Here is a 15,612-nt window from a genome sequence, read left to right as displayed (position 1 = left end):
GGGAGCAGACTCAGGAAGCCTCTGCCTCATGGAGCACCTCTCCCCGGGCACCTGTCCTCTGTCAATATGACAGTGATAAATCTAGATTTAAGATACTGTAGTTGCTTCAAGCTGGGAGTGTGGATGAGTCTCTTAAAAGTAAAATGAGGCAGGCATGAAGCTGGAAAAGAACTTCATCTTCCAACCGTCCTCCACTGCAGATCTGAGAGAATTTCATGGTTCTTCAGAGCTTTGCAGAACTCTGTAGGAATGGATGGTTTACTGCAACCGCAGAATGTGTGCTTTCAGAGGGCTGTGGCGTGGTCAAGGAGTGGATGGACGATCCTGGGTCTGCAGGGCTCAAGATCACTTGAGTAACTACACCAGCGAGGCTGTGATCCATGATGCAAGCTTACTGAATTTCTCCTGTGTGTCTGGTGTGGTGTTGCATACTGTATCTGTGGGGTCAGCCAGAAGGTATTAGCTCTCCCTTCATGAAGCTCATGGTGTGGTGAGGAAGCCAGATTCTGAGTAGTTAATCTACGAGAAGTGTAGCTGCTGTGGGTATGCACGTGCTTGTGTGATCTGTTCAGTACTTTGGTGACCTGGGCCATTTCCTTGTAAAGTGGCCATGAGGTTGGGAACTTTATTCTTCAGCTGAGCTGAAAGGACCAGGTGAGCTAGAGGATGTAGGCCTCTCTTCATTCTATCACCTGGCATGCTTGCCTAGTGTCCACAGACCCGAGCTGATGGTGTGGGAAAGACAGAGGCCCTGGGAGGGGCTTCGTGAGCTGGCTGTGCTCCATGATGGCCAGAGAGGAGAGTGAGGAGGAGGGGAATCCCTGCCTCGGACTGCTAATGATCAATGAACTGTTAGCTGGATCTTTTTACACTAAGAGCCAAGAACCAAATCTGCTAGTCTCCTCTCTCTTTCTATAAAATTTGGAAGCAATAACATGAGACCAAAGAAGGCCAAGGACATAGGAAGCCTATTAGTGTGTTAATGCTCACTTGTGTCCTTAAAGCTGGGGAGATGATGCTGTGGGCATTTGTGGGCCTTGGAATGTGTAGTGGCTTCTCCTGAGCCTTAAGACACTGTTTTTCTCTTTTCTCCTGTGCTGAGGTCCCACAGCTCCAGATCCCTGTCCTGGACAGGGCTACCTCTGCTGTGCTGTGGCTCCTTCACCATGGGCATTCTCAGCATAGTGAGATGGTGACCAGGAGTGATGGCCTCTCTAGACTCCTGTGCTCTGGTGATGGAGCTGGCTTTCCAAACACAAACGCCCCCACTGTAATGATTGAAGGAACCAGGTCAAGACCCTGACCCTTTGAACATGGGTGGTGGCAACTCCTGTACTCCACACTCTCGCTTGCCCTTGATATGCCAAGCCCAGGAGAAGCGACTTCTGAAGAAGAAACCTATCGGCGATTCTTCTTTTCCTGAGCAATGATTTGAGTTATGCAATGGTGTTGGGCAGAGGTGCATTGTTTTGTAATATAATGAATTGCATAAAAATAGTAAATGAGTTGTATAAAAATAATAAAACATCTGTTTTGTATAGACTTTTTTTTCACAATGTGTATTTATGGGGCAGACACTTCCTGCCCACACCACCTGAACACTGCTACTTCCTCCCTCCTGGATCCCGACCTGCTTCTCCTTTCTGCTCTCCTCTCTGTTTGCTTCTCTGCTGGATGCAGGGTAGTCAGTAGGCCATGGATCTTGTGTTCTGTGCATCTCTGTTCAAGGTCTGGTGAGTATGGTGATCTGGGTCTCATCTGTGTGCTGGTGGTTGAGGGAATGAGTGGGCTTGGTCAAAGCTGTCCACTCCTGTCTTATTATTTACACATTTATTGGGTGTGTCGTATAAGCTGTTACGGCTCTATATGAAGTAGATCATTGAAGAACTGCCTGGTTATGTCCGGGAACTTTGATTCTCACCTACCCCCCTTCCTCAGGTTCCAAATCAGCCTCTCATCTATGTCAAGGCTGCTTCTGAGTAGCCAACAAAACCCCCAAAGGGCTGCCCAGTACCCAGGCGAGGCCAGTGTAGCTTAGGGTATTCTTGACTGCTATCCTATGGGGTTCGTTTTTCTGGCTTTCTTTCCTTTCCTGCGCTTTCTTGTGAACTCATTCCCAGTGATTTCTGGGGCCCAGGAGGTCTCCTGTCGTCTAACTGGGTATGTGTGATGGCACCTAGGACCCATACCTACCTATTTGTTCTTTTCTGTACCCCTGGTACTTCAAGGGTAGGAGAGCTGGAACCCCCAGACCTCCCTGCTGCTGTGATTCAGATTCTCCTGGGTGAGGCACACTCAGCACTGGACTGCAGAAGCGGGCAGCACGCCTTTTACTTCTGCACTGTGGCCACTTACACGCAGGCCCCAGCAGACAGGATCTGCGTCCCACTTTCCAGTCACCTGCTTCAGTTCTGGAGTGGATGTGAGGCTGGCAGTTTCCTGCAGCTTTCTGATCTCAGATTACAGCTGCCGTGGTGCCTGACGCTGATCCTCTGGCTTCTGCAGCTGCAGCCAGCCATTCCTGTGCCTTTGCTAGCGCCGATTTCTGCTTCAGACATCAAGAGTAGTTTCTGATTTGTGCACTGAACTCTCTTTGGTAGAAGTAGTGCTCCCTGCTTCTCCGGGAGTTTCTTAACTTTGATAGATATGGAAGTAAAAGAGGGAAGGCAGAGATAAAACGGGAAAGAAGGATCACTGCAGTCGACCCCGTTCCTGCCACTCAGTATTAGAACAGTGTGGCTTCCTCTAGTGGCTCACATCCTAGTTGGGTGGATCCGTTTTCTTGGGTTATTTTATGGTCAAGGAGGCAAACAGACTCTGTTGGCAGGACCGACACAAAATGATTTGTTGCAGTGGTTGCTTGATACTAGCATTGGCCCAACAACTGCTTTTCACAGAGACCCATAAAATAAAAGGGACAAATGCTTCTGTGCTAGGGCAGGGCAGTATTTTCATGAGAACACAGACTCTTGTGTGGCTTGTACTGTAGCTCTTGATGGTGGGGATCTGGCACTGTGGTCAAGACGACCTTATCCTGCTGCGTGTCTGCCAGTTGTGATCGCTGTATGAGCCTCTCATCCTGTGGGTTCCAGGGCTAGAAACAAGCACCTGGGGCCATGTGATTTAAGTGCTTGCTGGGTGTGTTAGGGTTCTCTAGAGGAACGGAATTGGTAGAAAATATATGTATACTTATGTGAGGGGATTTATTAGGCAGGCTTACAGGATCAGAGGTGGGAGTCCACTGTGCCCATCTGCGCTGGAGAGGGGGAGGATTCAATAGCTGTTCAGCTTAAGGCAGAAGCCAGAGAATAAGAAGGATCAAGGATGCAGCGCCAGTCCAAGATCCAAAGCCTGGAAGTTCATTGCAGAGTTGCTGGTACGAGTGCGTCAAAAAGCTAAAGAAACCGGACACCATTGTCCAAAGGTGACAGCAAAGACAGGCTCTTTTAAAACGGGCACACCTCCTTATTCTGTCCAGGCTATGAGCCTATTTGTTGGAACCACCCACATCCTGGGTGGGTCTTCCCCCTCGGGTTGTTGGCCTATATGTTAAAACCCACAGAAACACCCGGAACTATACTCCAGTTTGATATAACATGATTAACAGTCACATGGGGACTTTAGTGCAAGTGTAACAAGGAAAGGAGCCTACGTGGGTGACGGAGTAAGTCCTGACTGTCCTCGAGAGGCCCAGCAGGTTACTGATGGGAGCTGACTGACTTGTGCGAGGTGGGGGGGGTGGGTCTACTACATGGATGCAGAAGCCACCGCCTCTACGTCTGAGCTTGGATTACCCACAGAAAACAGAATGCAGACACTTTATTTTAGATCATGAGAGACATAACCACCCTTACTATGCTAAATCAAATCAGAGATAGCACTGTTGCTCACATATACATTACTCAGCTCCGCCCCCCACTGCCAAATCACGGAGGGTCTTTGGACTGAGGTGACCCCTTTTCACTCATTTAGCTGGCAGAGCAGAGCAGATCCCTTGGCAATCCAGTAGTCTTTGGACCGCTTAGACGGTAAGAGGACGGTCACCACGAAGTTGGTTGAATGCCCTAATTAAGTAAGGATAAAGTTGTTAGTTAAAGAGTAGCATCTGATACAGAGATAGCATACTAAGAATTAAAACCCCTTAGGTTTCAGATCTGTCGGCCTCTAAAGACATGGCAAATTGTCCTCCATAGGTTTCATAGCTTTAAAAAATGAAGAATTTTGAACCAGTGCCCTTTTGTATCTGTTCAGTTTGGACTTGGTATTACTATGAACTGTCCTTTCAGTTTGCTGTAGGGGTAATAGACTGGGATCAGAGCTGAGCTTTCAGGGGGAATCGGGCATCCATTCATTCATTCGTCCACCCGTCCTTCCCTCCATCATTGTTCTATCCTACTGCCATGATCACCTGGCTCCTGGATTTGCTACTTGTTGCCCTGCCTTTACAAGAGCCCCCATCTGTGGTGCCATCAGGGAAGGCAGTGGAGTCCTGAGCGGAGAGTACGATCCTTCCATCTCCTTGCCATTGCTCCACTCCTTGCCTGTTTCCTTGGCATGTGCTTGAGTGACAGGCCAAGTTCAAGAGCAAGGAACCCTGGACTGCCTAGACTGGGGATCCTGAGCCTAGACAGTTTACACGGACTTACTGGGTTTTCGGGGCCTTGGAATTTAGCCCACGCTTGGGAAGAATCCAAGGTAAACACTTTCTTGCAACCTCCTTCCCCTTTTCCAGGCTTCTGTTGAGGCGTGCCCAGAGCACACACCCTCTTCAAACAGTCCATGCCAGGGAATGCAAGAGGCCTCCTCTAGGTCTGGGAAAGTATGTGGGCCATAAACAGAATCTGCGGCCACTGCTTCTGATTTAAACAGTCAACTCACTCTTGGCCAGATACTGTAATTCTCGGTCTTGTATCTGGCCTCTGCTTTCTGAGGGGTTCACTGTACTGCGCTGAGATGACTGAACAGTCAGACAGTGACTGTCCTCAAGGGGTGGATGGTGGGGTTGGTGTTTGTGTGGTTTGTTCATCATGTGACCACTTGAACGGAAGTGCTGAAGGCCAGTGTCAGAGGTCCTATGACACAGTGGCTGCAAAACTGGTGGTTAAGGCAAGCACATGGACACTGTGCCTGCGGAACATGGTTACAGGAATTAAAGGTGGGCTGCTACTGGAAATGACATGGAAAGGGAATTGTGGGCAGCTGCGTACATGTGTGACAAAGCCTGGCATAGAAGGGCCACTGGTGCTTGGTATACGATGTGTCAGACCCCCTTGGGGGCTTTAGAACGTCTAAGACAGGCCAAAGACAAGCTTACTGCCTCTAGAAAGGACCAAGGTCTGCCACTCATCCTTGCTGGACTCGACCCCACTGGTGTAGTTCAGTGAAAGAACACTTTTTTTGATATGTGTGAGTGTTGTTTTTATGTAAAATATTTTTTTCTTTTTAATCAGTGAGGGACTGTGTTTTCCATCTGAGAATAATTCAGGCCTCTGCAAACTTGTAATGACTTGGACATACGTTAATTTAACTAATTTGCTGTAATTTTCAACTTAAAATTCATTGAGAAATCTTAAGAATGCAGTGATCTGTGATCCAGATTTGCTGTTAACATTTGAACATGTTAGTCTTTTAATGAAAAAGCCCAAAGATGATAGATATAGCTTAAGCTTTTGCTCCCAACCTTATCACCCATGCTTTTCTAGACTCTTTCTGTATTATTTTGAACATATACCGGACTACATGTAATATTATAGTATGTATTTCTAAGTCATGACTCTTAAAACATAAGACAGTGCCACTGTCATAGAATATTGTAATTATTAATAATTTCTTAATAACAAAAATTTAGGCACTGTTTGAATTTCCTTAATTAGCATGTATATATGTACTTTATACATATACATCTATATATGCATACATACACATATAAAAATAGTATATGTATATGTACAACAAAAACTGTTTGAGTCAGGCTTCAAATAAGGTCTGTAGCTTGCAACAATGAGGTGTCTCTTAAATATGTTTCAGTTGGGAGATTATTCCTCTGCTTTTTTACTTCCCTGTATAATAGTTGAAGTCAGGTTGCTGTTCCTATGAAGTTTCCCAGATTGGATTTCGCTGACAGCACTTATGCGATTTTATTTACTTATTTATTTTTGAGACAAAGTCTTATCACATAGTTCAGGCTGGTCTTGGACCCACTGTGTAGCCCAAGCTGGCCTCGAGGTCACAGTCATCCTCCTGCCTCAGCCGGAGTGCTGGGATCACAGCCATGCGCTACCATGGTTGGCTCTCCATTGGTGGTGATTTTGAACACATTTCTCTAATTCTGTTTCAAGATGTGTTTAAATCCAAAGATGTAACCCCACAAAAGTTTGAGTTTTTTGGCAAAAGCATTTCATAGATTGTGTATACCTCCATCAAGAAACATTATGTCTAATTTTTTGGGGGGATATTAGCAGCCATCAGTGATTATTACTTAATAGTACATTTTAAAGCTAATTATTTGTAAATTTACTGATTATTAAGTCTATAGAATCTACCTGTCATTTAATTTCTTTATATAGTATAGATAAGGATTTAGTTTAGAACCACCATTTATGGAATAATGTTTTTATTTCTGGTCAACTTCAAATGCTGCTGGTGTAATGGAAATTTTATTGCAAGAAATTCTAAGAAACAATTAATAGCCTGTTACTGTACTAGACAAGGTGTGCTCACCCCACCTGTCCCATAATTAGACTGCTAAACCTAGTCAGCCTTGACTGTGTCCAGCTGCTTTTCATAGATAGCCTGGTTCTGGGCAGCCTGTCCCAGTCCAGCTGCAAGGACTGTATTTTACCAGCCAAAAAGATAATCTATTTTTCCATTATGTTTCAAGGATTTAACCTAGGACAAAATAGCCCAGTCAATGACACACTTCACTCCGGCGGTAGAGTTACAGCTAAGCAACTTCTTTCCCTGGATTTTCCCACTTCATAAAACACAGTTTCCTCTAGTTAACTCTGCCTGACAATGTATGGCTTAATTCATGTAACCAATTATACGATAACCTGCTATAGCATTTGTACTTCATGCTTACAAAATGGATATTAGCTTGTGTTTCACTCTCAGTTGGGGTTGGTGATTTGGAGCTGATTCCCAGCAGCCCACTAGCATAATAAATCATTGCCTTCCAAACTCAGTGTGAAGTGCCTTCCTCTCCGTTCAGCAGTGCATTTCTGCAACACGGGTTTATGTCACATTCCCATATGCGCACAGGGTGTTTCTGTGCTCTCTGTGGTGCATCAGGTCTGTTTGTTGAGTCTTATGCCAGTGTAACATCATTTTAATTTCAATACTTTGAGAGAATTGGACTCTCCTACTTGATCTTCTTTAAAAATAGTTTTCTATTCTTTATTTTCATATGAATGTCAGAATAATAAATTCATCAAAATTATATTTGTTTTATTGAGGATATTTTGGATTTGGATATTAATCTGGGAGGGAGCTGGAATCTTTACCACACTGAACCTTCCCTCTTATGAACGTGACATAGCTCCTCCATGTATTCTAATCTTACTTTATTTTCTAAAGTCCTCCAAAAGAATCTTACTCTTCTTTACCAGACTTGATCCTGGTATGATCAATTTTGTTGTTTTGGAATGTGTCTTTTATTTCACTTTAGCTTCTCTTTGTTTTTGATGGGCACATCAGCCAACCCTGCTGGACTTTTATTATTTCTAAACGATTTTCTCTACATTCTTCTGATTTTTCCATGGAATCAACTGTGCTGGCAAACCGCTGACCGCTGTCCCTTCAGAGTCTTACATCTCATTTCCTTTTCCTGTCCTGCTGATCTGGCTAGGCTCTCTGGATAGTAATGCACTGCAAGTGGTAGAATAAGCAATCTGGTATTGTTCTGATTTTAACCGGAGCTGCTAGCACATCACAAGTATGAGGTTGGCAGCATTTTAAAATGATTGCCTGGTATTATCAATGGGTTTAAACCAATGTGGATTGGTGGGCAGAGCCCATCGCATCCTCTGCTGTGATATTGCTTCCCACACCCATAGCAGCTCCCCACAGCCTCCCAGAGTTCCTTGCTGGGGTCCCCTGAGATACTGACCGCCCATGCCTGTCTTCCCCATATTGTTGAAGGCTAATGTGCCATGCCAGAACTCTTTGATCCTGACTACTAAAACAAATGAAAACCAATGGTCTTCACCCTCATAGTGAGCTATTTCACAGTCTTGTAATCCTGTCACCCTAAATTCACACCCACATCCAGGGAAAAAGCAGAATCGGGGTTCAGGTGCCTCCAGCAGATTGTTATTTCTGAGTGTCACTAGGTTAAAGAGTTCATCTGCTTGCCTTACTAAGTTTTCACCGTGACTGCTTGTGATTTAATTATGTAGTGTTTGCTGTGCGCCAGGCCGTGTCCTAAGTACTTTCCAAGCATCAACACTTTCCTTCCTGATGACTGTGTGAGACAGATACTGTTCCAAAAGGTATCCCTACCGCTTCGTGAGAACACTTAATTCAGAACTCAGATGGTTCTTTAGCCTTGGAAACTAGCTGTCCCCCGCCCAAATATTCCCTGTCCTCTTTCTCACTGCCTCCTGGGAGCCCACTGGGCAAATGTTGGAGGTTCTATTCTTTCCCCATGTGACCTTTCCCCTCTCACTTTAGGAGATCTCAGTTCATTCTTTAACTTACTCTCAGCTTATCTATGTGGTGTTTTGCTATCTGGTTCCTTTTTTAGGGCTCTATCTCTGTTTCAGGTCCACTCAGTATGCAGCTTAATTTCTCAATTATTAATTTATTTTAAAAATTTTTTCATGAGCCAAAATGAATTTGTCAGAGAGACATTTTAGTGTCTATGCATCCACCTTTTTTTTTTTGGTTCTGGGGATTGAATTCATGACTTTGTACTTGCCAGGCAGGTGCTTATGCCGCTGAGCTAAATCCCCGGCCTTGGTCCATCATTTTGAAACTGGAAGTTTCCACTTATTAAACTCTGCTTTCTCCTCATGAGTTTCAACAGAAACAAGCATTAACTATAATATCAATCTGTACTCAGCACAAATGCATTCACAATATTTATAAATTTGACTGATTAAGTGGCCCAAGGACTGTGTTAGTACATTTGGGCTGGATTGAAGCTTTTGTTTGCGAGTACCAGTGCTAATCCTAACAGCTCCTCACCTGTGGTGGACAGCGTCCCTGCCCGAGCCCCTGTTTTATACAGCGGGGAGTGGTAAAGTGTGGGGGCTGGTTCGTAGTTCTGTTGTGGCTCAAAGTGCACCACGGGCAGCATGGGGTTCATCTGTCCAGGCAGCGCGTCTTCTATCACCATCTCCTTATCGTCCCACCGGGAAGCATCCATGAACATCCCATGAACAAGGACGCCATCCTCCGGAGAGGGCAACTGAAAGAGACCCGCGAGTTAAAAGGTCAGAGGGCGAGAAAGGAAGCAGCAGTGTGGCCGTGTCCTATGTACCAACGTCCTTCCTGGGTAGTTCTACCAAACAGTCTAAAATCACAGTTACTGCATTTTAAAGAGGGACACTGTGAGGCTTTGAGAGGTGAAATATTTGTTTCTCCGTTTGATGCTGAGTCTCATACTTTCCCCACCGTGCCAGGATGTGTAAGAACTCATTGTAGGCTTCAGACTCCAGCCTGTCTGACTCTATGGTGTAAGGACGTTTCCCCTTCCTTTGAGAAGTGGATGGGACTTCACTTCTTGGTGAAGGATCTGAATGCCCTCTGCCCTCCCAGAAGGTGGATTACATATCTGCAATAATTAATATTTATAGAGAGCCTCAGAAAGTTCCTTTCTGTTCTCTTTTCTTTACATTAAAAATGATGCTGACTTGCAAGTTGAGACGGGGAGGAGAAGAGAGGAGAGGAGTGGAGGGGAGGAGAGGAGAGGAGAGGAGAGGAGAGGAGAGGAGAGGAGAGAGAACCTGCTCTTCAGTGTCTCATGTCTGGATGTTTCCATGGGTGTACCTGTACCATCCTTCCTCAACACTGTCATCGTGGCTAATTCTGGGTCTGACCTTTGGATCATTGGAGCCCCACATGTACAACAAAGGATTAGGCAGTCTTGAGCGACACGCAGCACAGGACATACATTCCTTTTGCCTGGTCTTTGCTTTCTGGTGTCCTGGATTTTGCTTCTTAGTACAGCAGGGTGGGATGGAGCTTCTTATTTGAGGGCTGCTATGAGGGCTGCAGTTTTGTCTGAAAATGATCTTGCCGCCTATTTGCCAAGTCATACACAGGAGCCATCTGGATGGGCATCCACCTGGAGGGAGTGCATTTTCACAAAGGGCACAAAGGTGGCAAGTGGGCTGGTAGTAGTAGTGCCTGCTGTTTGTCACAGAAGTAGAGCTCTCTGAACACATGCCCTGGCTGTCCCTTACAGATGTCAGCTGGGTGAACCAAGAGATCGGCCAGAGATTTCAGTCATTGTAAGTTATTGTCACTGCTCAGTGTACAGCATGGGTGCTGAGTGACACAGGCCCTGGAGGGTGTCTTGAAACCCCTCCCCATCAGACAGCCCCTGTGGCAGAGAGAGCATGCCAGGCACAGAGCAGGGCTGGCATCCTGGAAGATGTGGGCGATGGCTTTAGGTAGATATTGTTTTGCCCTCCAGCAGTCTCTGTTATTTCTAACATGGACCTGCGACATTTTTGACCCATAAGGATGTCAAAATAATGAAGAATACATCTTCAAGTTTATGTCTTCCTTACTTTAAAAATATTTTGATGCTAAAACAAATTTCTTTAAAGACATATGCCTTTTTCTTGTTATTTTAAAGTACAGGTAATTGAGGGGCAGGACCACAATAGTATTTCATAGATCAAGCCATAAACATGGGGTCAATCTGATCTTTGCATGTTTTTGCTAATCAAAGCAATGGGTTGGGTGGATACTGATAGAATTATCCGGCAGCAATTTCTGCCAATAAATACCATAGTATTTTGAAGAAAGTTTAATAAAAGCCTCTCATGCCAACTACTCTAACTGGCTAGTAAACACTTTCTTGACAAAAGCATTGTGGAGCAGGTCTTTAATCTCACAGTGTATGTAGACGATTATTTGCATAAGGCACACTGGGTGAGAGATGCTTCAAGACAGAGGCTCCGGTGCCCCATGGTATCTTGGCACATGCAGGTGGTATAGCTCATTCCTTGCTGTCCACTAGGAACATGGAAGGAGGAGGAGCTTTAAAAAGAACAGCAATGCCTGGGTCCATTCTAGAGGGTCCCATGTAGGGGCTGGGGATTTAGCTCAGTGGCATAAGTGTCTGCTTGGCAAGCCCAAGGTCATGAGTTCGATTCCCTGGTACCAAAAAACAAAACAAAACAAAAGGAATAGAGGGTCCCCTGTAATCAGTGTGTGACCTGGTGATTGGATTTTAAAATAGCTCATCAAGTGATTCTAAACTGCAGCCAGGTTGAGACTCACTCATGTACAGAAGCCATGGTTCTCAGGCTTTAGTGGGCTCTCAGCTCCCTGTAGGGTTTGTTAAAACATAGATTTCTAAGTCCCCAGCCCAGAATTTCTGGTCCAGCAGTCCTGGTATTGGGCCTGGGAGTTTGCACGTCTATCAAGTTTGCAGGTTATGCTGACGCTGCACACTGACTACCAATGTCAGAGGAGTGAACTGTGTCATTCAGCTGTCTGCACTGCTTCCAAGAACATTCCTGATAGTTATCTAGCATGATTCTACTTAGAGAATGTGTAAAGTTACTGGTTCCCCTGGGAGACAGCTGAATGGATGACATAGCCAAATTTAGCCTAATATTTAGCCTTGTATCTTACACTGGTCACGTGATACAATTGACGGTCGTTCATACCGCACTCAGTTTTGAGACTTGTTATCAACCCCTTTTACAGATGAGAATACTGAGGTGCAGATAGGTTGGCAATTGTCTTAGCCCACAGAGTTGGAGCCTAAAAGAGTCAGGAGAGAATCAAACATAGGCTCCTTTGATTTGAAAGCCTTGTTTTTAATTGCCTTGCAAGATAAGTAAAGTAACTGTAGGTTTCTACAGAAATGAGACAGTATTGCTTGGAAACATATTCTATATATCAGACTAAATTTATACTGCACCCAAGCAGCCATTGCTAACTGGAAGCTTGTCTTCAGGTGCGATTACTGTGTTCCCCTCCTCCTGGAAATGGAGGGCGGAGGTGGAGCGGGGCAGGAGAGATTGGCTAAACTCCCGAGTGACTTGACTGTACTAGCAGGAGAACAATACCTCTAGGTCCATGGGCAGTTCTTGTCCAAACTTCACTGTCTTGGCAGCTTCTATCACTGCAGCTTGATCCCGGTAGGTAGGAACCATGTTGTACTTAAAACTCAGCTCGTCTATAGGCAAATTGTATTTCCGGGCATGGTTTTGAAGAGTTCCTGTACAGACAAAAACCAGAAAGGTAGGCCCTCCAAACAACAGCACTACTTCACACTCTGTGTCCCTCTCCCAGCCAGGCTGCCCCATCACTGGAGAACTTCCCTTCCAAGGAAAACCCAACTTCTGACACTCAACTTGGAATTAATTCACAGAGACTGGAAGCCTGTGGGTTATGTTAATAAGGTGAGGATCTAAAACATGTACAAGTGCTGGCCATGCCTGGGGAGAAGAGGAAAGAAAGCTGGCTTTGAAGTGTGTAGTATTCCCACAAGGGAAGTTTCAGGGCCAGATCTTCCAAACTGTAGGATTTTGTTCTGCTTGGGGTGTTTATTAGAGCCTAAGAATGTGATAAATTAAGGAAAGGATATTAGTCTATAGTAGCTTCAAAACCTGGCTCCTCTGCGATTCTCTAGCTAGATTTATCAAGGGCTGATGGGAGGACACTGGGTATGTTTTAGGGGGAAGGACGCTGGGGCCTGTTTGGGTGACGTGTGGGTGGTGGCCTTGAGCATGTGTCACACGGGAAACTGCGTCAGTAATCTGCAGGGGCAGAAGTTAGCTTGCTGGGGTACATGCTATTTTTGTCATCCTTCTCCCAGTCATCAAGGAAGAGCTGGGCTTTGCTGGACTGCTGTGTGTTCAGTAGCTCTACTGCCAGGCCTGTAGTACCTGTGATATCCTTCTAGCTCCTATGTGTAACAAAGCACAACCTTTCCTGTGGGATTTTTCTAGGGAAAGCATAAGTACCTGTTAGAAATCCTTGAGGAAAGAAGAAACCGGAGATCCAGAAGGACTTGGGCTGTCCTCTTTTGAGCCACAACTGAAGGAGAGATAATACATCGCAGGGAAGAGGAAAAGAGCGTTAACTTTCTGGAGTTAAATTTCCTACACCTAGCCACTCCCCTTAACAGGGCTGGCTTCCTGTCTTCTACCAATGCGAGGCACATATTTCTGTTACGTAACTGACAGTACCCTGAACTCGTATGTTATCTCAGGCACTTACCTCCTGCAACTCCGAGCCTGCCTCGCCTGAACCTGTATGCTGCCCGTAACTCTGAACTTGCCTTAGTATGCAATGTATAAGCTACAGTTTTATCTTAGGCCAATCAGTAATAATGATGTAAGACGTAACCAATTAATAACCACTAAATACTCTGCTTTTGTACTTCCCACTTGCAAACCCCATATAAGCCCAAGATCAGGGCCTGACATTTTGAGGATTGATTCCATCAGACTCATTGATGTTAAATAAATCTGCCTCCAAATCCTGGGTGATGTTTCAGTGTTTCTGTTTGCTGCTGCAACAAGGTGCTTTATTTCTGAGCTGGGGTTCATCATCTAAGTTAGAGTGACATTTTGGAGGCCTCTCAGGAGGCAAACTCTACGCTGGTCCTGAGTTAGTGACCACCATCCCATTGTACTGCCTGGCCTGTTCCTCTTCCTCACCTCCCAGTGTAACAGCAGAACCTGATCGGTACTAGCATAGATGAGAGGGTGGGGACCACAAAGGCACATCTGGTTGTTTGGAAGCATGTCAAATAGAAAATCTATTTCCCAGTAGGGTCCCCTGCACTATGGCTAACACCCCAAGAATGGACTGGTTACAGAAAGTGACATAATCAGCACAAGACTTTCAAACTGATGATCCTCTGGAAGTTTCTGTGTCTCTGGGCTCAGATGATCCCTCGATGCTTGTTAACCAGATCTTCCTAGGGACTTTAGGGCCAAATGTGCAATTAGATTCATCAAACCTTCTGAGAAGTGAAATTTCTTACATCCACAAATGCAGTCCTCAAAACAAGGTCCTTGACCCACGATCCTAGCGGCTTCAGGGAAGGGTAGGCTGTGTTGGACCAGAGAGAAGGAACCTGGTTGTTGAGGAAGCTGTTATACACTTTTTCCATTTCTTCAGACATCACAACGAATCCAGCAATGGCTTTATTGAGTGTTTCTAGAGAAGTCTGTAAGAACAAAAGGATTGGTGTCCTTTGCAGCGTTAATCATCAAGGGTAGGTGACATTCATTCATGACACTCATGAAGGATCCGCCAATTGGGTTCCATTCTCTGTGCATATTGTCAGCTGGGCCAGACTCTGCAATATTACACACATTTTTTTTTTTTTTTGTTTTACAGTGTGTGATCAGTTGGGTGCAGGATAAGGTTTAGGCAGTTATTATGACAGGCCAATGTGGTGAAAAGAAGACAAACAAGGGAGATGTTCACAGAGACCTGGAGAGGGGGGCTTGCAGGAAGCCACCATCCAGCTCTCTTCAGGCCAAGGGGAAAATGGATGTGATAGTAACGTGGGAACAGAGGGCCTGGAGATATGCAGGCAGGGGTAATGAGGACCCCCTCACACCACTGGCCATTGCTTTTCAACGGCTTCCTACAGCTTCTGGGGTTTTTATGGGAGAAAGGAAAGATTCTTAGATAAGATCAATCTTCCAGCTGACAACAGAGGGTCTCTTAGTATGGGAAACATTTCCTTAAAACATGACCTTTAGCCTCTCCTCCTCTCCACAGGGGCAGGCTTTAGTCCTGGGAGGTGCAGGGCTGGCAATACAGATGATGTTCGCCATCCAGCTAATGACTAAGGCAGTGCAGACAGCTTAGTGATGGCCCTTCTGGGTTCCAGTTATATGAGAGCTTTCATATATTAGGAAAACATATCAGGAAGATGTTAGAGGCAACGTTTTGTTGGTTAAATACCAAAATAAAACCTAGGACCACGTGTACACAGTCTTAGAGACAGGCAGCACTGGAAGAAATCAGGCTCATGATCCATCCGTTCCTTTTCAGGTTAACTCATTGGCCCCCCCCCTCCCATTCCTCTTTTTACTAGAGGCAATGGAAGAAAGTTGGGTTTTAGGGCTGGGGATGTAGCTTAGTGGTAGAGTGTTTGCCTAGAAGGCACGAAGTCCTGAGTTCAACTCCCGGTATATCACACACACACACACACACACACACACAAAGGGCTTTAAGTAATTTGTTCTTAGGGACTGAGGCATGATTGCAAACCTTTAAGAACTTTCAATAATAACAAACAGCCAGCTCTGGCATGGGGGTCATCTGTAGCAGAATTCAGGAAGGGTGACCTCAGTCAGGGCCAAGACTGTTGGCCAGGAAATAAGCACATGCCACAGAGGATTCTAATGTGGGCATTTTGTGGCCCACTTTGTCTTTCACTGTCTTCTATAATAACTATAT

At 45.3% G+C, this 15,612-nt stretch overlaps 1 protein-coding gene and 1 long non-coding RNA gene across 4 annotated transcripts in view; one reads left to right on the top strand and one right to left on the bottom strand.

Moving 5' to 3' along the window:
• The first annotated feature begins 3,589 nt into the window (after window positions 1-3,589).
• Window positions 3,590-15,612, top strand: part of LOC134471311 (uncharacterized) — a 29,105-nt gene continuing 17,082 nt past the window's right edge. For all 3 annotated transcript variants that reach the window (XR_010040689.1, XR_010040687.1, XR_010040688.1), the window contains exon 1: window positions 3,590-3,664. This is a non-coding gene — a long non-coding RNA (uncharacterized LOC134471311). The remainder of the gene's footprint in view (window positions 3,665-15,612) is intronic.
• Dnah6 (dynein axonemal heavy chain 6) overlaps window positions 3,803-15,612 on the bottom strand; it is a 221,096-nt gene continuing 209,286 nt past the window's right edge. Inside the window, exons 73-77 of the mRNA XM_023564757.2 lie at window positions 14,180-14,365; window positions 13,152-13,224; window positions 12,252-12,403; window positions 9,187-9,409; window positions 3,803-4,064 (exon numbers count right to left, since the gene is read on the bottom strand). Coding sequence (XP_023420525.1) covers window positions 3,961-4,064; window positions 9,187-9,409; window positions 12,252-12,403; window positions 13,152-13,224; window positions 14,180-14,365 — 738 coding nt within the window. The 3' untranslated portion in view covers window positions 3,803-3,960. The remainder of the gene's footprint in view (window positions 4,065-9,186; window positions 9,410-12,251; window positions 12,404-13,151; window positions 13,225-14,179; window positions 14,366-15,612) is intronic.

This window comes from Cavia porcellus, unplaced genomic scaffold (genome assembly GCF_034190915.1).
Source record: "Cavia porcellus strain 051 isolate PalLab524CR breed Dunkin Hartley unplaced genomic scaffold, mCavPor4.1 scaffold_18, whole genome shotgun sequence".
NCBI lineage: Eukaryota > Metazoa > Chordata > Mammalia > Rodentia > Caviidae > Cavia > Cavia porcellus.
This window is presented reverse-complemented; position numbering and strand designations above follow the sequence as displayed.